The sequence below is a fragment of the Aythya fuligula genome, chromosome 2 (assembly GCF_009819795.1).
Source record: "Aythya fuligula isolate bAytFul2 chromosome 2, bAytFul2.pri, whole genome shotgun sequence".
In the NCBI taxonomy this organism is placed as follows: Eukaryota; Metazoa; Chordata; class Aves; order Anseriformes; family Anatidae; genus Aythya; species Aythya fuligula.
Window position 1 is genome coordinate 15,648,936 of NC_045560.1, and position 22,399 is coordinate 15,671,334.

A 22,399-nucleotide genomic window follows, 5' to 3' on the forward strand; every position below is an offset into this window, starting at 1 on the left:
GTGTGGATCCATGAAATGTGGATGTAGATTTCAACATCCTGAAGCCTTCACCTCACACCTTGGGCTCGGCGTCCCTTACCAAACCCAATTCCCCCAAAAATGAGGGCCGGGGACCACCCTCACAACCCACCCCCCAGCTCCTGAGGGAGCCCCGCCCCTCACCGAGCCAGCCCCCTCACCGCAGCCCCGCCCCTCCCTCACAGCACCCTCTGCGCATGCGCCTTAGCCCTCCCGCCTCATCCCGAGCCCGCCCCAAGGCGGGCAGCGGGGCGGGGCTCTGCGGAGGGTGACGTCACCCCCTGCTCGGCCCGGGGAGGGGGCGGGGCCGGGCCTGGCCGGCAGCGGGCGCCGCCATGGCTGCCATATTGGGGCGGGAGTGAGAGCGGGAGGCGGCGGCCGGCCGGGGCCCTTCCCTGCTCCCCGTTCCCCTCAGCCCGGGCGGACTCGGGTCTCCCGGCGGCGGAGCTGTCTTGAGAGACCCCGCCCGGAGCCGGACGGGCGGCGGTGAAAGGAGGAAGGGGGGGTCAGGGGGGACAAGAGGGGAGCGGAGCTGAGCTGAGCGGAGCTGAGCGCCCCGCGGGCGGCGGCGCCCTAAGATGGCGGACCCGGCGGAGTGTAACATCAAAGTGATGTGCCGCTTCAGGCCCCTCAACGAGTCCGAGGTGACCCGCGGCGACAAGTACATCGCCAAGTTCCAGGGCGACGACACCGTCGTCATCGCGGTGAGGGGCGGCACGGGCCGGGGGGGGAGGGGGTTGGGGTGGGCACGGAGGGGGCCGTGAGGTGGCTGAGGGGGGCGGCGGGAAGGGGGGGGCTCCCTGAGGCGCCCTGAGGCACCCTGAGGCGCTGTTGGAGCCGTCGGGGCGAGGAGACGCGGAACAAGGCGGGCTGCGGCTCGTCGGGGCTCCTCGGCTGTAAACCAGCCATCGGCCGATAACTTTGTGTTGTTTTTTTTTTTTTTTTTTTTTTTTTTTTTCCTTTCTTTTTTCTTTTCTTCAAGCCAGAATAAACTGAGACCATTTGGCTTATTACGCGCCTATAAATGCGTTTTAATTAAGCCGCCTTGTGAAGTCCGAGGCCTGTTATAAAACAATCAGAATCTTGCAGGGGAGAAGATAATCCCCTCCTTTTTGTGCAGCGTGTCACATTGAGCTGCAGAGGGGAGCTGGAATTTAAAATACGGGGGTTCGTGGCTCCGGTTGGTTGGTGTTGTGCAAGCACTTTATTCACAGTATTTATTTTTGCAAACTTGTAACTTGTGTTTTCATATAAATACTTTTTTCTCTAGACACATTGCTGGCTTTGCATCGGCGAAAGTAACTTGGAGATTTCAGTTACAATCAGGCTTCAATTTAGTCTGTGGTGTACCGTTTCTTGAGGCTACCAACAATAGCTTCCTCTTTCACCATACCTGAAGTCGAAGCAAGGCAATTTAGCAATGTGCCCCTTTTTAGTATCAATCACTTAATATTAGTCTGTTAAAGTTCAACCACGTTTGTCCATAAAATATGGAATTCAATGAGTCTGGAGCTACAAGAAGGGCAGGAAGCTCATGAAATGAGGTAATTTGAGACTTACTTCAGTTGGCAAGTCAGTGTGTTGGAGTATATCTCTTATTTAAGTTGTACAGGTAAACTCCTCAGAGTAAGGAACCAAACCTGGAAAATTTAATTAGAATAAGTGATCTCACTTCAATCATTGAGGATCCGTTCATTATGGCAGTGTATGTTCTGCTTAAAATCCAAGATTAGTTTTAGAAACCTTGATGTGTTCTGACTTTTTTTTTAAAACAATTTTTCCATATCTTCTTAAAGTAGCTCATGGTCTAGAGAGACCAAAAAAAAGCATTCATTGTTTGTATGCTCTCTAAATACACTTTAAAAAATATCTGAAATGTAAACTAGGCTGAGATAGCACTAAATCTGTGTAGAGAACAGTCTGATGGTACGCTCCAGAGGGATCATGTGGGGCTCTCTGCTGGGACTTGGCAGGGAATTAATATTTAGAGTTACAATTTCCCTTTGGTGTTTTCTGCATTGGTTAAAACTAAAAAAAACCCTTCAGTGGTCCCAGATGTAGGATTTGCTGTGTCTGACTTTAGAAATATAACCACCTAAAATTAGTAGATTGGATAGCAGTGACAGTATTTGAATTTTGTTTCACAAAATCTTACTATAGGGTTGATGTTTTGTGGGTTTTGACTTTTTATAATAGTGGATATAGGACAAGATTGACGTTCTCAAAGTTGGAACTAGATTATCAAAAACTGTTCAGGCAATTACTTTAACCTATGGACTTTTTTTTTTTTTTTCTTTTTTTAAAGAAGCTGACAGGTCTTGCAAAGTCTTGGACCTTCCAACCTAATGATGTAGTCAACCACCTCTCCTGTGTGTTGTGGGATTGCCAAAGAGAGGATGGTAACAGAAACAGGTCTTCACATGAAACAGTTTCTAAAAACATTCCTCCACAGGCTGAATGTTTGGTTGCCATCAGCTGATTGATTTCCGTATTTATTCATGCAAGTGATTTTGGCTGCCTGTTGAACAGCAGCTGAGCCACTTTTATAGCTGCTTTCCTTAGCTGCCTCGAACTGAGCAGCCCGAAGGACTTTCACCTTTCAAATCCATGCTGAACCAGTGAGGGCTTCTTTAATAATATTCGGGAGTTGCCTGGAATGGCAGATCGGAGGTGAAAGCTAGGAGGCAGTGGAAGCAGAGCGTGTAGCAGACTGCGGATTTGACTCCTCTGTGGAAGAGGGTGGGGAGGCAGATCAGTGACTATGGCCAAACCCTTTTCCTCCTCCCTTCTTGACTCCCCTGTCATCTCTGAGCTATCTGTCCTCCCTTCCCCCTTCTTTCCCTAGCTCCTGTGTAATTACGGCATGGTTGTCTTTCTGGACAAGTGAGTTGTTTTCATTTGTGTTAGATAAAATGCTTGTTTTAATTGTAGCTAGTGCATAGCAGCAATTTGAGGGGACATGTGGTGTCCGTCTGTTCTGAAGAGTAGACTTTGGAACAAAGTGCTGTCCTTCCATGGGTTCTCTTTTTTTTTTTTTAAGCTAGTAAAGAGCTTTTACATTATTAATTTAAAGGATTTTTTTCTATTTTAATACACGACAAAGTGTTTTTAAATGGTTCTTTCCCTTAAGTAAATAAAAGGCTTCTGTTAAAACGGACAAAGGGGTGGCTTGTTATGAGTATATGATGTTTATGTTAAACATGATAAATCTACCTTTATGCTGCAGTTGATAGGAACTTGCTCATGAGTTTCAGGCTTTTGAATAAGATGGAACAAAGAGGAACAGCAAAGCTATAATAGGTGTGATTGTCCTTTGTTTTCTTCAAATGTAAAACTACTTGAGACTGGATAACTTTGTAGTTCTGCATAGCATATCTGCACCTTTTTAAAAAGGAAAAATCAACATTTCTATACCCAGTCTTGCTTATCTCACAACCGTCCAAAAGATAAATCACTGAATGCAGTCATACTTGGTCTTTTTCGGACTGACACCTGAACTGAAAACACTATCAAATGGCTGAAGTGGTGAGGTGTTATGGACAGTCGCACAAATAGGCGGTATCCCTTTGTCCTCCAGATGTTTCAAGGCATGATTATAGTATATTAATTATTTTATGGCTTTTAAAAAAAAAATCTGCCTGCCTGTATTTTCATATTTGTTTAGAGTCCTGTTTCCTAGGTTTAAGCTGTAACCACTGTGAAGAATTTGAGACATTTAGCTTTCTCTTTTGTTGCCTTTTTAACTAATATTGGATCGTAAATGAGAGCAAAGCTAGGTTTAAGTTGCATTAGAATCAGATTAATGAAGATCACTTGTTATTACTGGAGCTTTTGGCACAAGATTATTCAAAAGGAAAATGTAATTCATGTGTGTTGCTGCAGGAAAGGCTGTGCTGGACCATGTAAATGTAAGAAGCAAAGTATGTTCTTGAAAACTTTTCTGTTATTTTACTAGTTTGAATAAAAGCACGCACTTGACTGGAAACACAAAATAATTAGTGCTTGCAGTACAACTTAAAACATAAATCAAAAATAATCTTTAGCTGAAACAATGGTGTTATTTCACTGTTGTTTTTTAGTACTTTTATGAAGTGGTAGATAATGGAGACATTTTTCAGAGGATACTGGTGTGACAACTTAACAGAAAGCAAATACTCTCACAGTGATATTTAAAGGATGATGCTCAGTGGCTGCTGTACCACTTTCTTAAAACACCTTGCTTGTCTCATGTTTATTTTTTGTTCTGAAATTCAGTGACTGTTTTTATGCTAGCAGCATTGACTTCTCTTTAGAAGAAACATTATGCTAAAGCAAAGCTTTGCTCGAACTCTTGTTCCAAAACTTCTGTTTTTATGCTGGAAATAGTTTCCAGTCACTTTTTTTTTGGTGATTAAAATCTTGTGTTTTAGTCCTTCTTCTGCTGCAAAAATTAACTGTTTTCATGTTGATGCTTGAAATGCAGTATTTGCACAGAAATAAGAAAAAGGGCAGAAAGAGCTGAGATTGGCTAACTGCTCAGTATTTCACTAACTGCTCCGTATCAGCCACAGTTTCCTAAGTGTAGAGCTAGGACAAGAAGAAAGCACTGGTAGGTGTGTTCGAGCAGTAATACCTTAGCTTAGCGCTGGGAAGAACTGAGTCAGGTATTTGACATCATACTTTCCAGAGATCATGGGGTGTGAGGCTTTTCTTTTCACGTATTTTGTGCTCGTGGGAAGAACATTAAAGTTGCAAAACGTAAAGGAGGGAGGTAGGCCCGTTACTTCTTGCTTCAGCCTCCCTCCAAGGCAAAGTTAGGGCAGGTGTGATGGCGTTTCAGTGGTCTGTTATAGCAAGAGGAGGTTAACAGCTGGTCTTTAACTGCAAAACTCTCTGCTTGAATGTAAACCCTGTGTTCAGGTCAGCTACTGCTTCAGTCATGTAGGCAGATGTTCTTTCTGAGTGCTTGCAAAGTTTTTGCTGTGGGACAACATCCTTTAGTACAAAGAGCTATGAGAGCTGTCTGCTGGCTGATAGCAGAACAAACGCCAGGCAAGGAGTGAATGTAAGTATCAAATCCCCTCTCTGGAGAGAGGAAGTGGGAGGCTCTGCTTAGTTGCTTGATGCATTGTGTCACTTATAGGGCATGTGTTTAATTTTTTTTGTAGGTTTTAGTAGGATTGCTGAAAATTTTGGAGTATGTCAAGCAGTGTCATATCCCATTAATGCCAATACATTGCTATCACCACTGTGGATGTCTTGTGGTAATGCTGCATGGACCTCTTATATTTTCATTACCTTCATGTTATCCAACTGTTTACTTCTTGGGGAAGAAAAGGCATCTGATGCAGAAAAAAATATCTGACACTTTAATCTGTCTTGATTAATCCCTTAAAGGTAATGGCCAGGCTTTCTAGGGCAGGGTAATCTGTGTGATACTATTCCTGCTTTGTTTACAACAGAAAGTAGACTGTAGGAGCAGTGATAAAACATGGTATGCAGGTGTCATTGATGTGAAACCACTAGGTGGGAATAACTTGTATTCTTAAATGTAATTATCCAGGAACCTGCTTGGTTAAACCTACTTGGTGAGGTATTGATTCCCTAATGATGGAGGAGGGACGTGCCTCTGATGTGGGCTTGTCACAGGTGTGATAAAGAGATGTACTGCAGGCTGGGAGGGGAGGAAAGGATGTAACTGGGGTTTTGAATGCTTTGAAGTTGTATTTGAGCTTCGTCTAGAAAAGTGCAATGCTGAGGGCACATAAACAAATACACCATGCACCACCCGCAAGGGATGGGGTCTGAACAGGGCTGTTTTTGAGAATTCTTTGGGTTGTAATTAATTTCTGTAGTTGGTAGCAGTTGTTGAGGGAGATTGATCTCTTTCATTTATACAGGGAAAGCTGTGAGGCACGTGACAGATTCCAATTAAAGGCATTATTGCCTGCGTGAAGTCCTTGCAGCTTGGCTTCCTCATCATACTAATCTATGGCATTCATCATGTGCACTACTCTTTATATTAACACTTTCTAAATGAAAAGAGACACTAATTATGAGATACTCTCAAGTTACCTTTCAGATGCCTTCATAAGAGAACAGAGCCAAATTAGAGTAACTAGTCTCGAAGTATTCTGTGTGTAGGGATTAGTCTTGAGTTACTAAACACGATTTTCCTTTTACACAGATGAAAAAGAAGAGTGTAAATCATTCAGCCTTCACTTGCCAGAAGAGTGTGTGTGTATGTGTTGGGGAGGACCTTGCTTCTGAACAGCATTTAAAACTTAGAGAAGGAAAGCTTTTCGGAACCAGTAAGCTACCGGATAGTTGCAGACCAGCTCAGGTCTTTTGTACAGTAGATTATAAACAAGGCATCTTCCCGTACTGGGAAGTGGGCTGGTTTCATTCATTTAGTTATTTTTAGCTGGATTTCTTTGAAGGGAATAAAAAACTGCTGTTTGGCATTGGATATATTCTGTAGTAATATAGAAATATGAAATGTGTGTACATTCAAATATAGTATGGAAAATAATGCTTGCATTTCAGTGGACTTCTCTGTTCCCATAGTTGTCATGCTCTGTTGGGGACAGCAAAGATAAGTTGTGTTGGGATCTGTGAGCAGGTAGTGTTGTTAATAGTAGCTGCATAAACTGTCCAAAGATCCTGTCCATGAACTTTCCAGTATTCTTCTAAAATATTTGAAAATTTTATGAAGATGCAACTTAATTGGAGCTATTACTCCTGAAAATAGTTAGATAATAGTTTGGAGAATTTAACAATTTAAGCTAATAAAATTTAACGTTGCATGGATTATTTGCAGTGATCATAGAATCACAGGGTGGTTTGGGTTGGGAGGGACCTCTACGGATCTTCTAGTCCAGGCTCTCTGCTGTGGGCAGGGACATCTTTCACTGGACCAGGCTGCCCAAAGCTAAATCCAGCCTGCCCGAATATCGCCAGGAATGGGGTATCCATGCTTTCTCTGGGCAACCTGTGCCAGTGCCTCACCACCCTCACTGTGGAAAAATTGATTTCTTTTATCCAATCTAAATCTACTCGCTTTCAATTTAAAAACTTGTCACTCCACATGCTGGTAAAGTCACTCCCCATCTTTCTGATGAACTCCCTTCATCTATTCAAAGTCATAAGGTCTCTCTGGAGTCTTCTCTTCTCCAGGCCAAACAGCCCCAGCTCCCTCAGCCTGTCTGCACAGGAGAGGTGCTCCAGCCCCATGATCATTCTCGTGGCCTTCTCTGGACTCATACAAACACACAGATGATCTTGAGCGTGAAACAAATCTGCCTAAAGTTTTGCCATGTGGGTAACTTGCAGTGTTACTTGCAGCCAAGTTGAAGGCTTTTTGAAATAATAGCTGCTCGTGAGAGAGAAAATGTAAGACTAGTGTTATCTTTTCCACAGTGACTTAACCTTTTTACATAACGTGTTCTCAGCCTTAATTTTCTTACCTGAGGGTTACTTGGACTTGGTTGTTTGTCTTCTGGTGTATATAGTGGCATCTGTTCTACCTCTAGAACATAAGAATTGGAGGTGCCTTTAAAGCTAAAATGAGTAATTGGGAAGGCTTGTGATTTCCCCTCTGTGAAAGAAATGTTCTGGCAGACTTTAGCACCTTAGGGATAGTTCTTGCCTACTGAGTCTTGTGGTTTCTTAAGCATATGTACACAGTGAACTCTGTAATTATTTTATTTTTTCCAAGAGAGAGCTCATCTATCTGAATTTGAGCCTTCTAAGCGGATGGATATGCGTTGGATCTAACGAGCTTTGTTTGGTGTTCTGCTAGATGTTATTAAAAGGCAAATGGAAGGTCAGGCTGGGGAATGTGGTGGGTGGGCGAAAGATGGAAATTAGACTTGTTTCACTGCCAGGGAGGCAGTTCCAGAGTATCCTTGGGGGAGGGAGGGACAGGATGCTGACGAATTAAATTTAGGCAAAATGGAGCACTTAACAGTTGCAGTGAGCTGAGCAGCAGGAACTGATTTAGAACCTGTGTAAACCTTGGCTGTCTGCAAAGATGCTAAATCAAGGTCCAAAAATGCTATGAAAACTTCAGCTTAAGATGAGCATAATAATTCATATCCTAATGGTCTGTCAGCTGGTTATAACTGTTATAAAAATCCAGCATTCCTTTCAGAAAGCTGTGTCAGAGCTTCCTCTTCTGGGGTCTTCCGAAACGAGCCTTCTGTGAAAGGTTCCCTTCTCCCAAAGTGGCCTTTTCCTTCTGTTTATGGAGCCTTATTTTAGGGTTATCATGTATGGAGAAATAGTTCTTGTGCTGACTGTAGGTGATCTCAGCTTTTCTTTTGGTTTGAGGTTTTGAACGAATATTATGAACACAGCTATTCTGTGTGATGTGGTGTAAGTTGCTCTTAGTAATTTAGGTTTACCAGAGTAAACACACTACCAGAGGAGTGGAAGAGAATAAAGAAGACAATAAAGGGTTCTCAGATGTACAGACTAGGCATTGGTTTACATTGTAAATCAAGTAAGTTGAGGTGATGTGGTAGAATAGTTTTGGAGAACTATTTAGGTTGCACTTTGAAAGCAAATATATTTAATTCAAGGCCTTATTTGTAGGCAAGCTTGTGAAGAGTTAGGCAACACAACTATATACATAAGCCGATTTCCTCACTACAGCCTTGAAGTGCTTAAAATAAAACGTAAGGTTGGACTGAGACTGAATAGGCTACTTCTAAACTATATGAACAAACACCTTTCAGTTGTACTTACAGAAGAATTACTTATAAAAAATCCTGTGTCTCTTTCTACAGTCCAAGCCATATATATTTGACCGTGTATTCCAGTCAAACACATCCCAGGAACAAGTATACAATGATTGTGCTAAAAAGATTGTCAAAGGTAAGGTGGAACAAGCTGTGTCATATTTGTGTGGATTTTGAAGTTGAAAACTAATACTTCTGTTGCTTCCCTTTATCTTTGCAGTATTTAATAAGAGCCAACATTGTTCATAGCAGTATAAAATCGCTCTGTAGTTGAGCTGATATGTCAGTACTAAAAAATGCTGTTTCAGCTGTTTGCCGTGTTTGATAATATTTACCTGTCATTATATTTGTAAAAATCTCTGTAGAAGATTGCTTAAAACAATTAGTATGAAATTAATAAAAGACTGCTTTTGTTTGAAAACAACTTGCGAGTAGTTTGTTTATTTATTGGTATCGGAAAACATCCTACAATTGTTTTAGTTTGGAGGAATGTAAGATGAAATGAAACTTGAGAAACCATATGTAGACTATTGAACTTTTCTTAGCTTTTTAATTTAATACACAGTTTAAAGGAGGCTTTTGATGTGATTCTTTTTCAAACTCGTATTAATCAGAAAAGTGAATTGCTGTAAAAAAAAAAAAAAAAAAATCCATGCTCCTGCGAGCATTTAACTCTTCAGTGAGTTAAATAGTAATCAGGATTAGATCAGAAGTTTGTTCCTTAAAAAAATGGAGTTAACTAAGAATTGTACCCAGCCGCTTTGCTCCCCTTCCCCCATCTAAAAATCTAATCTTTGTTTCTCTTTGTTTGCTTGTTGGATGTGATTCCACAGTAACTCACCTTTAAATAAACAAACAAAACTACCTTACCCCTCAATTTAAATCTTGGTGTTGGTTCATTCATGATTTAAAATACAAACCTATGGCTGAAGGGTAAGGTACTTGAAACTTAGGGCATAGCCTATTGCCTTAACGATCAGATACTTAAACTTTACTGTGAAGGCAGCAAATACCATAATGTTCTCATGTATGATTTCTTCCTCTGAATTGTCAAATGCAATCTGTTCAACCTAGCAGTTGGATTGATTTCCTTTTTGTTCCTGACTCCGAAGTCTTGATTTTTCTGGCTGAAGGAATCTAATAGAGTAAACTTCTAAAATAGAGTCAGTGGTAGCTTATTACATTTAAAGGGGTAGGGAGGAACATCATTCCCAAACGTGGAATGATTTAACTTGATAAATGCGTTAGAAACTGTCTTCTTGTGTTTCTATTTCATTTGACTTTCCTTCTTCTAAAGGAAATTAACACTAATGAGAATATTCTTTCCTTCTAGATGTACTTGAGGGGTACAATGGTACAATATTTGCTTACGGGCAAACATCATCTGGAAAGACACACACAATGGAAGTAAGAAATCTTGAAATAATTTTATCTTAATATCACTGTCATCTATTTTCATCACAGTAGTCTTATTTTCCTAGACAGGTGTCAGCTTGTTCTTGTAGAATCAGAATGGTTTGGGTTGGAAGGGACCTTTAAAGACCATCTAGTTCCAGCTTCCCCTGCCACAGGCATGGAAATCTTCCAGTAGATCAGGTTGCTCGAAGCCCTGTCCAACCTAACCTTGAATGAATGCTTCCAGAGTTGGGACATCCAGATCTTTCATTTCAATTTTCTTTTCCATTGCAACATTTGGATACCCAAGATGTTTTTGAGGACTGAGAATGGCAATTACTGAATTTATTTAGCCCTCAGTAGCTGGCTTTAGAAACACAAGAATATCATTCATGGTAGATTTCTCACTTTTAGCTGTTTGGAAGCTCCTGGCAAAAGCTGGGCCTAAATGGGCAGTCAGACATTTCCTCTACAGATAACCTAAGTACACTGTACCTGCCGGCATTTTAAAATTAGCTTGTCTGACTTTTTGTTTCTCCTTCAAGTACTTGGTGCTGTTGTATTAAGTATGAATGTTTTGTTGTTTCTCTTTCTAATAAGGGGAAGCTTCACGACCCGGATGGAATGGGAATTATTCCAAGAATAGTGCAAGACATTTTTAATTATATTTACTCTATGGATGAAAATCTTGAATTTCATATTAAGGTAAACTTTTCTTTAGTGTTAATTATTTAATCTATGCTATAACTACAAGTAGTCTGTGGTTAAATTGATGTTCTTTATCTGTTTCAAATGCCTGTAGCTTGGAAAATCTAAATGTTATTTCAGAAGTAAATGGCACTTAACAAATTAAGTTAACATTTCAATCTTGTTTCCATTAAACAGTGATGGTGGTTATATTGATAACCAATGGAAGTGCTGATAGTGCTTGAAGCTTTAGATAAAAATGTTTTCTTCCTAAAGGTGTATTTTAGTTCATAATAATCATACTGGATCTTTGTGGTTGAAAAGCTAAGCATTTTTGTTTTCTTACGCTGTATCTGTATTTCCCTTTGCACTTCTAGGTGTCATATTTTGAAATATACTTGGATAAAATAAGGGACCTTTTGGATGGTAAGCCTTTTATTATTGAACATAGCAAGTAAATCTGTCTGGAGAGAAATGTGAAGAAAAAAAGTTGTAGTGTGATACTAAGATAAATATGCAGTGTGCTAATAGTAGTCCATATGTTACAGGTACATCAAAATAAGAAAGCGTGCAGCTAATCCATATGATGCAACTAAAGCTGCAGTAGTGGTTGTTTAATTTATGTTTGGTTTTGAAAAGTGTTGCTGAAAAATAACATCTGTGACTTGTATGTGTAATAAATGTCCAAAAATATCATAGATGCCTTAGCTTTAGAACTTTTCTCTTCCAGTTTCGAAGACCAATCTTTCTGTTCATGAAGACAAAAATAGAGTTCCCTATGTAAAGGTTAGTGTTGGTCTGATACCATTTTGGTCTCCTACTCTTCTAGTGTACACTTCTTACTTCTGGCTTGTTGGTATTTTACCTTTTGTTTTGCTCTTTTTTTTTAAAGGGTTGCACAGAGCGTTTTGTATGTAGTCCAGAAGAAGTTATGGATACTATAGATGAAGGAAAGTCGAATCGACATGTAGCAGTTACAAGTAAGTGTTATCCTTATCTCCTTTAGTGCTTTATTGGTTACCTTCTGGTATATCTTAAAAAGTGTGGAAGACTAAAATGGTGAACTAAATTGTGGTGTTTTAAAGGTCTAATGCAAGCAGTTTCAGCATCTTTTTAAGAAACAAGTCTTTCAATTTGTTTCTTGTTAGGTGTTATGACTTAAGCTTGGATTGGAAAGAGAAATTAAGTGATCAGTGAAGAGCTCTGAATCATTAGAGGGGAAAACAAGTTTAGTCCTGTGTTATGAATAGTGCAGGATACTAGCTTGTGAAGTTCCAATTAACCTATGCATCTACAAGTAAGGCACAGTGGCTCAACTACAGTTTGTCAATTTTGTTTCAACTTCTTAGAAGAGCTGATCAGAATATATATTCAGACATGCTGCAGATTTAAGCAGCATCCTATTGTCCCAAGCATTTTGGCCTGAGGCACACAGCTGAGTTGCAAGGAGTCATGTCATGGGTCTCCGAACTCTGTAAGATCCAGGATTACAAAATGACGGAGGTTTGTCAGTTATTTTTCCCATTTATTTAGGAGAAGAAAGAACATGCAGTTACAAAAAAAAATTAAAATATATCCCATGTCTTTGATTAAGAATTGGGAATTGGGAAAGAAAAAGTCTGATAATGCAAAAATTCTCTTTATTGTTCGTAGGTGTTCAGCTTCTGAAATGGAGACTAGGCAAAATAACAGAAACAGCACAAATTTGTAAAGAAAGGTGTTCTTTCATGTTCAGCTGCTTCTGTGGTATCAGTTAGCTGGTCCTTTTAAGCCTATGAAGGGTTTATGGTTAAAAGGAAGAAGTAGACAGACATTATCATTTAGATTGCAGTCAGCTTAGATTATGTTAACGATTTAAAGTAATTCAGGTTGAATACGAGTTTTTACCCTGCATGCCTCACAGTAGAGGGGGGCAGTAAGTATTTAAACCAGAAGGAGATGTGAGAGAGTTCGGCCATCTAGTTCAAATTTTCATGAAACTATTAAATGCAATATACTGCGAACAAAGTGCTGTGGTATCATAGTGAATGTGTGCCTTCTGCTCTAATACATTAGATTAAGTGTGACATCCATAGTTGACAGGCTAGCCAACCTTATCAGCACGTTTGTGGTATTAATAGAAGCCCAAGGGAGACTGGATCTTTGTTACTCTGTTAGGTGGTACCACTGGTTGCTGCCTCTAGCTTTACTGTCAGGGAGAATACTGCGTTCAGTTTCATTTGCTTTAAATTTCTTGCTTCACTGTTGGGAAGATGCTATTTAGTCAAGTTAGAGTGGTTATACAAGTATTTTTGACAGTTTATATGTTTCTTTTTATTATAGATATGAATGAACACAGCTCTCGAAGTCATAGTATTTTTCTCATTAATGTAAAACAAGAGAATACTCAAACAGAACAGAAGCTAAGTGGAAAGCTTTATCTTGTGGATTTGGCAGGTAGTGAAAAGGTAACGTTACATTCCTTTTCCATTCTTTAAAGAATGATCTACTTCTCACAATTGAACACTTTCCAGTAATACTGATTGTTCAGTTGTCATCTGTGAATTGTTTTTTTTAACTTTGATCTTGAAATGTGGTCCTAGTCTTTACTGGCTTTTAAATACTACCTCTAAGCATATTTGCATTTCTGGAGTGAGGGCTTGTAAATATGGCACAGGGTGGGGAAGTAGGCTAGAGTTCAGTCTCAGTGTCTGAGAGCAAGAAAAACTGTATAGGTGTGTTGGCTAGACAGGTACTGGAGTCAAAAGGGTATTTATGGATATGGGATATCTAAATTTTCTTTTGTAGTGGTACCAAGTTCCTTATTTTGAAGTTCTGATGAACATTACAACGACAGCTTGCTTTCCTGTGTTAGTAGTTTAAAGAAGGGAAGGAAACATCATCTACCATGTTGCTTATTCTATATTACTGTTACACTTCTTACTGTAATTTACCTTTTTAAGACCTAAATTTTTGATGTTTTTCCTTCTGGGATTATTCTTATTTGTCTCCAGTCTGTCCTGCTTAGTGTTGCCTTTGACATTGTTCTATAACATTGTCATCTCTGATCCTTTGTTTAATTCTGAATGTTTCTTCATGGTCATCTTTTTTAGTTTTTGTCTTTTTTTTTTTTTTTTTAATAAGAATGAAACTGGAAGTACTAAAGTGAAAACAGACTTTAAAGGATCAGGCTGCAGATCTCCATTCTCTGTAGCCTTGTTCCTTTCAATGTATATAACAAACTTTTGTTTAGCAATTCTGCAAGTCCTCTTGAAAGAAATTAGTTTTTCATGCCTCGTCTTGGGTTACATTAAACATAAGCAAATAGAATTGTTTATTTGTGTTCATGATCGCAGCTTGATGAGAAGAATAGTAAAAGCAGGGTTATAGAACTGAGTCAAATTTAGCTGTGAGGCAGAAGAGCTAAGATAAATAGAATTGTCAGGACATAACTTTTTTCCACGTTTCTGCTGATGCCTACAGAAGTTCCTAGAGTATTCCTGTAGGTCAAATTCAGCATTTAAAACCTGTGTTCTCATAAGGTTTTCTTGCTAATAAGACTTCCTGTTATATTCAGTGCTGGTTATGTAGCAGTGTTTTTTGTGGGCATGTTTGTCTTTTTTTAAGGTTGACCGCTGGCTAAAGGTGAATCAGGAATGGGGTTTGAGGAATAATTTGCTTATTCTAATGCAGCTGGCTTATGAATACTTCATAAAGTCAGGAAGACTGACTTAAAAGTGAGGAAATTATTCAAGTTTTATATTAAATATGAAGATTTTTTTTTACAGATGTATCTAGTAACTTATTAAAATATTGTATAGGTTAGTAAAACTGGAGCAGAAGGTGCTGTGTTGGATGAAGCCAAGAACATCAACAAGTCTTTATCTGCTCTTGGAAATGTCATCTCAGCTTTGGCTGAAAGCAGTGTAAGTGTTTTTTCTTTTTGTTTTTGTATGCTTCAAGGTTAAAGGCTTGTATCTGAACGATATATTATGAAGTTCTCCGTTGATATTAGTGATTTGTGTGGAGTCTTCTAAACTAATCCAGTTACACCAATACATTGCAAACAAATGTTACTCTTGTACTGTGTTGTCACTAATGAATAATAAAGTTGTGTTTAAGGGACCTAAACACTAAAAATTTTTGTACTCTAGAAGTTACCAAACATAAAAAGACTTTGTCATCCTGTACAAATATAGTGAATTCATGAAGCTGCATGCTTTATGAATTAAAGTAGAACTTAATCTTTCTAATGACTCTATACCTAGATAAAATACTGCTCTTCAACAAAGTAAATAACACGTCCGAAAAACTGTAACTGATTCATTTAATTGTTTTCTTGGTAGACTTATGTTCCGTATCGTGATAGCAAAATGACTAGAATCCTTCAAGATTCACTAGGGGGTAATTGCAGAACCACTATTGTTATTTGCTGTTCTCCGTCTTCATACAATGAATCTGAAACAAAATCTACTCTTCTCTTTGGCCAAAGGTGAGTAAATGACTTAAAAGATAAGAGGGACAAGAAACAGAATTTCGCAAGAAAAGTTAAGCACTGTGTGTGCAGTTGTGTATCCTGCCTAACAACAACTGATAAAGTAAACCTCTAACAATAAACGAAGTCCATTCTTAAAAAACGTGGAGTTTGAGATCTTAACTGCTGATTGATTGCACATGTGAGTGTACCTCAATATTTTAATCTTACTAAACTCAGAAATAAATGCAGAATGAGAAATAAGCTACTCAGTCAAGATTTCTATACCTAATTAGTTAGTGTTTACTTTCTTTAATTCTTCAGTGCACACATGGCTAGGTGTTGTGATCTATACAAACATCTTTAAACTGGACAGGATCCTGAAGCCAGTATTTCAAGAAGGACCATGTGCATTTTGGCTCAAAATGCAGTTTAGTGTATAGTTTTGGATTCAGGAAGATATAAGGGAGAGCCTGTTGTCTGCTACCCTTTCTTTTATAGTATACTGAATTACATTTTCTAGTCTGTTTCCTGTCTTAGTGTTCTAGTAACATTTGAGTTAATACTTGTAAATTCCTATGTAATTTGTAACTGAATTTTTAAGTACCTACTCAGAGTTTGATATCTGGTTAGGCATGTCATCTTTGCCACACTTCTATAAATGTGGAATGTTAATATTCCAGTTTCTGAATGCTAGGCTTAATCACTGCATTTACTGGAGCAGATTACAGAAGCTATCAGCATTTCATTTACTTCATCTGTTTTTTTTTTTTTTGGTTAGTATACTTCTTTAATTTTCGTTCAATGATACAGTTTTCAACTTTTTGGAGAAGACTTTGCTAATGGAAAGTAGACTAGATGACTTTGGAACTCCTTAAAATCCGGCAGAATATAGGCACTTAATAGCTGTTTTAGTAATGACTGTGTTCTGTAGCAGCGGAATTCCTGTTTGGTCTCCTTCTGGTATCTAGGAAGTCTTTTCCTCATAGTATTTCTAGCACAAGATATCAGGAAATGTCTTCCAACTGTAGCTCTGTAGATTCACTGTTCCTTGCTCTTGACTTCTGGAGGAGCTGCAGGAGTGTATTTCTATCTCAGTCACCTTCATTAGTCTGATATATTATCTCAGCCTTCTGGGGATGTTAAGTTTATGCTGAAACCCTCAGGAGTAGTAACTGAAGGTTAAGTAAATATTACGTAACTTAGCAGGAAAAGCAGTAATTGGTCCCAATGAGACTTTGCAAAAGATCCTTATCGGAGTCATAATATTGGATACTGCGGTGTATTCCTAACTACCATTAAGTTTTCTTCTGTTTTCATCTTTGGGGAGGGTGCTATTTTGTGGTAGTACATAAGAGCTACTGAGATGTACAGCACTAATGTAAAAACTACATGTTAACTTCATATAGTTTTATTAGTGCTTGTATCTTTGTCTCCAGAGCTGATGCATTTGGGTGAGATTTGCCTGACCTTGTGTCACCTGAATTAAATGCATTTGAGCTTTACAGCTCATATACCTCTTTAGTTAGTGGAGATCTAGTCACTGGATTTTTAGGGGAAATGAGCAGTTCTTTAAGCTAGATTATTTACACCCTAAACATATTATGCTCTGTTGGAGAAATGTTTGTTAGATATGGTAAATGCTGCCCTTTGTTCAAAGATGTGCACTGTCCCAGCTCTGGTGAAAGTATACAGCTGATTTTTTTCTAACTCAACGAGCTTGAGATTTTTCAGTCGTCTTAAAGCTTGTTTTATTACTCTGTCCATTAATGGTTGTATTTATCCAACTGAAAGGATATTAAATTGGCATGGAGTAGAGACAAGCTTTTGCAAGAGGTGGAAGTTGCTTACGCATTTACCAGCAATATATATGAAAGTTTCACTTAAAAGCATTACGTTCTTTTCTTAAATAATTAAAACAAAAAACACGGTTTCAGTGGTCTGTCTCTCTATGTAGAGCAAAGACCATTAAGAACACAGTCTGTGTCAACGTTGAGCTCACTGCAGAACAATGGAAGAAAAAATATGAGAAAGAAAAAGAGAAAAACAAGACTCTACGGAACACCATACAGTGGCTAGAAAATGAACTCAACAGATGGCGGAATGGTAAGAAGAATTTTTTATTATGCAAACTTCAGAAAAGCAGACGTGAAAACTACTGAAGAACCCCATGCCAGACAGAAATAAGAATATTAATGCTAGAGTATTAGATTGAGATTATTAGGTTGACATTGGAGCTTTCTGTTTCTTGTTGGAACAGCTTTTAATAATCACATACTGGTAAAAATGTCTGAAAGTATGTTGGTATTAGGTTCTTCAACACTTAGTTTACTAGGAGAACTGGACCTAGGTAAACTATTAAAAATACGTATTCCTCATACATATGTCCCAAATACATATACGTTATTTGTAATTGCAGAAACTGATGAAAGTTTTCTTTCTAATTCACATAAGTCTCATAAGGTGTTGTCCTTGTTTATAGTTCACTTTTGTAGGCAAAAAAATAAATAAATTCTTAACAGTAGATAATACGTGCCCATCCTCCCTGAATGATTGAGTTCTTTTTCATTCAAGCGTGGCAAAGTGCAAGTTAATTATGAAACCATAAATTCAGGAAGAGAAACATGGAAGCTACTGACATATGTATGCTGGAGTTTACAGCTTTAGAAGATGACTTTGCAATCATGCAGACAACTCCTGCACCCCATCTTAAAGTAAATCTGCAAAAAAAAAAAAAGGTCTTACTTAAGTTGAGTGGGATGTGATTTGTTTCATGTCTTGTGTAGAGATGGTATGAGGCCACACCTGAAAAGTTAAGTATAATGCTTTAAGAATATTGACACAAGATACTGGAATGTTGGAAAGAGCCCATATCATCCAAGGACTGTGTAAAATACTTTGTAATAAGGCACTAAGGAATGTAGTTAGTTTACCAGAGAAGTGCCTTAACTAGAGTGTGAGGCGTTTTTTATGTGAAGTCAGTCAAGTATTCTCATCAGAAAAGGGTTAATGAACATAAAGGGATAAAAGTGTAACTGAACAAATACTCTTAAATAGGAAGTAGATAGTTTAGCAGTAAAGATGTCTACCTATCAAAGTAAAAATACTTTATATTCCTTTATTTAAGGGGAGACTGTACCTGTTGATGAACAGTTTGACAAGGAGAAGGCCAACTTAGAAGCTTTTGCAGTGGACAAAGATATTACTATTGTTAATGATAAACCAGCAACCACAATTGGAGTAACTGGCAATTTCACTGATGCTGAGAGAAGAAAATGTGAGGAGGAAATCGCTAAACTATACAAACAACTGGATGACAAGGTATGCCATTCTTATTCTTATTTAATGTAAGACATCTCGGAAATACGTCTTGAGCTACATTATGCAATGCTTAATTTGCCAGTCTTCATTTGTTAGCACAGCTTCTTTAAATATTTGCCAAGAGCACCTATTCTATTTCTGAAGTTCTAATTAAGAGATATCAAAATTGCTTCATCTGGTACTAAGTGAGCATCCTTTCTTAGATCATTTCCCCACTTTGCTGAAAGTACTAAAAAGCGTACTGAATGCAAAAGTGCACATGGCAAGAAAAAGATTTTTTTTAAAAAAAAAAAAAAAAAAAAAGGAAAAGCTCATGAGAATCTTGAGTGGCTTTTCTGCTTTCTGGGTGTATGCCATTCCAAGCTGATAGTTTGGATTAATGCTATCAAAAGGAGGAAAATGAGTAGAAAAAGAATAAAAAAGGTATTTGGAAGTAAAAACACTTACTTTCAAATAAAATGTGCATACACTGAACATCATTTCAAACTAAAACAGTAATACTGAATATGAAATATCTTTTAATTATATCTGATTTATTTATTGGAAGCTGAAACAACTTGGAGAAGACTTGCAGAAGCACAGGCATAATAATTCTGTCCTTGAACCATAGTGTTTTATACGTATACACCAAGTTAATGGATCAGCCTGTGATTCAAAAATATTTGTTTATTGCTTTGAGTTGTCTAATTGTCTCAGAACATAGAAAGGTTAGATGCCTGATGCTGCCTTCTCTTAGATTATTATTTCTCAGTGGTATTTGTCAATGTATTGAACACAGTCTTAATTCAACTGCAGGATGAAGAAATTAATCAGCAGAGCCAGCTAGTAGAAAAACTAAAAACACAAATGTTGGATCAGGAAGAGGTGAGTTTTTTGCTTTTGTGTCTTTGTACTGCTTTTCATTGACTTTTCTTTTGGAGATGTTCTGAATGGGCTGTAGTTTATGACTAGGGAGTAAAATGGTTGATTATTACTGTACAATAGTTTTTTTAAGTCAGACTTGAAATGCTGTGCTTATTCATTCTCCCTGTTTGTGCTGTGCTTCTGGCTACATTTGAGTCAGTTTACTCAAGGTTTGAGTATCCATGAAGGCAGAAGGAACCGAAATCTTTAAACAAAGACACAGTCTCTTGTTTCCTTCTTACAAAGCTAGCAGTTTGTCAAAACTAAAGAAACCTTGGTTTACTGTAAGAAATACGTTTTATGGTTTACTCTTGTCAATATTGCTGTACTGACAGATGGTGAGTGGGGGTATGCGTGGAATTTGATTGTCCCTAATAAAAAGAGAAGTATTTAAGTGCTACTTCAGGCTGCACTTGCTAGAATATTTGAACCATTTGTATGTGCGTGCTGTCAGTGATATAATTTAATTATATATCAGAAAATACCTGGCAATTTCATTTAGCCAAGATATCAGAGCAAATAATTCTATGTTTACAAAGTCTAAAAAATAAAGTGAAAAAAAATCTTGGTGTATAGGGCAAGAAGGAAATGGATTGAGGTCTCAGGAAGTTGGAGCTGTTATTTGCTCTTAACTTAAATAAACCTGCATCTTTTATCAACTCATTGTTTTGTTCTAGCTATTCTTCAGCAGCTAACAGTGTTAAAGTGCTGAAAGTTTAATCCCTAGCCTGTTGACAATTTCAGACTCGAGTAGTGTTTGGTGACCTTTTTGCAGTTTTCCGTGCACATTTGCAGTTGCTGGTCTTAAGTGCTTTCATCCTTAATCATTTCCATTTTGCAGACTTCAGAAGCTGAAGAATTCTATATAAATGTACCTCGTTTTTATCTGTCCTCAGTGTCCTTGTTTTGTTATGCTAGGCATCATAAAAATATAGATATAGACAGTTACAGCAGTTGAAAGCATTACTAAGATTTCACTTGTTAATGCGGAATTCTTGGTGGTGGTGACATGTTTTAAATAAATCTCTATCAACATTGTAGCTTTTAGCATCAACCAGAAGGGACCAAGACAACCTGCAAGCAGAGTTGAATCGCCTTCAGGCTGAAAATGATGCCTCTAAAGAGGAAGTGAAAGAGGTGCTACAAGCCCTTGAAGAATTAGCTGTCAATTATGATCAGAAGTCTCAGGAAGTAGAAGATAAGGCAAAGGAGTATGAACTGCTTAGTGATGAACTCAATCAAAAATCGGTAGGAAAATGGGTCAAAAAATTGTTGAGTCTTCAATAAACTCTTGCCTTGTATCTCCAAGCTGTTTCTTGCTTGGAGTCATTTAAAGGTTTTCACAAGGGAAAGTGAGTTTAATTCTAAATCCTGTTTAATACCAGAAAACTCATTTGATGACCTAAGTGACTGATAAATTTTTTATATGGCTTTCTTTCTCCCCCTTATTTCCCTTGTATAAACCTCTGAGAATTCTTTCCTGACTGATGTGGCCCAAAAGGTTTGTTCTTGTGTCAAAGTCTGTTTACATCTTCTCCATCTTGGCTCTGATAGTTCATTTCACACCACCTAATCTTTACAGGTCTACTGAAACTATCCATGGTAACTGTGCTAGTCTTCTCTATAATGTTCCAAGATTATTGCACAGTTTTGATGCTGATGCAAGTTGACAGAACTGAGAGATGGATATAGAAGTAAAGATACTTCAATGTTCTCAGTCTGTCACAGCTAACCCAAGCAGTAACTATCCTTTTGTATCAGTAGTTGGAACTTTCCTGCTGTAAAACTTCAGGTGTTTTTTTAAAACTGATCAAAGAGCCACCAACTTCTGAATGTGCAAGCTGCTTTAGCTGCCACTACTACAACCACAGCAGCTCAAACCAACTCTAAGTCTCCTGTCAAGTAACTGCAGCGCTTATATGACACCTAATTCTGAGTGTCCATTTTAATATTCAAGCAGGAGAGAGTTAAGAGCTCTACAAATATAGCAAAAAGTGTTTGACTTGTTGTCCATGTACCTTTTTTCTTATAAATGCAATCCTCTGCAACGTTTAACCATATATAATTCTGAATACTGCTTAACAAAGTTGACATAAATTTTGTTGCTGAGTTGTGAGATCACATTTTGTGAGCTGAAGGCCTCTGCCCCCAGTACTTAACTTTTCTTTCAGAAGAAATAGCGTAATTGTAGAATTTCTACGTATTTACTATGTGGAATATTTACTTAAGTTGAATTTTTTTTGAAACATGCTTTTTTGGAAAACAATGTGATACTTCAGTACTTGTTTTAATGTAGCAACTATATATTGCTATTTTAAATAATATGAAACTAGTTTTAAAAAATGTGTGTTGTTTACTAAAATACAACTGCTTTTACTGTAGGTCACTTTAGCCAGTATAGATGCAGAGCTTCAAAAACTGAAAGAAATGACAAACCATCAGAAGAAACGAGCAACAGAGATGATGGCCTCCTTACTAAAAGATCTTGCGGAAATAGGAATTGCAGTAGGAAATAATGATGTCAAGGTAAGGTTTAGTTGATGAAGCTTTTAATGCCACACACAGACACACGTACATCATGGGTAGGTAGGGTCAGTTTTCTTACTACAGTAAAAATAACTACCATAGTAACCCTCATACGCATTAGTAATTTGGGCACACGGTCATCCCTTGCTTCTCCTGTGACTTACTAAGTCCCAAACAGAAATTGATTGTGCACAGACAAGATAGAGCAGGTATGGTTTCTGAAGTAGTGTTTTCATTCATACTGTTATTAGAACCATTTCACATGACAGTTTCAACTGCATCATCTTAGACTTGCAGTGGCAATCAAGATGCTAGTTATGTTAAAAATGGAACATGGAACTGAAATAAAAGATAAATTGAGAAGATGACTGTAGGA

At 38.1% G+C, this 22,399-nt stretch overlaps 1 protein-coding gene across 2 annotated transcripts in view; it reads left to right on the plus strand.

Annotated features, from left to right (window-relative positions):
• Nucleotides 1-363: 363 nt before the first annotated feature.
• KIF5B (kinesin family member 5B) overlaps nt 364-22,399 on the plus strand; it is a 34,661-nt gene continuing 12,625 nt past the window's right edge. Inside the window, exons 1-15 of one of the 2 annotated variants that reach the window (XM_032180727.1) lie at nt 364-722; nt 8,787-8,874; nt 10,072-10,145; nt 10,734-10,838; nt 11,198-11,246; nt 11,551-11,606; nt 11,713-11,800; nt 13,143-13,267; nt 14,621-14,725; nt 15,146-15,291; nt 17,231-17,379; nt 18,401-18,594; nt 19,390-19,458; nt 20,539-20,745; nt 21,880-22,023. In XM_032180727.1, the coding sequence (XP_032036618.1) occupies nt 597-722; nt 8,787-8,874; nt 10,072-10,145; nt 10,734-10,838; nt 11,198-11,246; nt 11,551-11,606; nt 11,713-11,800; nt 13,143-13,267; nt 14,621-14,725; nt 15,146-15,291; nt 17,231-17,379; nt 18,401-18,594; nt 19,390-19,458; nt 20,539-20,745; nt 21,880-22,023 (1,725 nt within the window). In that variant the 5' untranslated portion in view covers nt 364-596. The remainder of the gene's footprint in view (nt 723-8,786; nt 8,875-10,071; nt 10,146-10,733; nt 10,839-11,197; nt 11,247-11,550; nt 11,607-11,712; nt 11,801-13,142; nt 13,268-14,620; nt 14,726-15,145; nt 15,292-17,230; nt 17,380-18,400; nt 18,595-19,389; nt 19,459-20,538; nt 20,746-21,879; nt 22,024-22,399) is intronic. The other variant, XM_032180726.1, reaches the window with a different exon arrangement.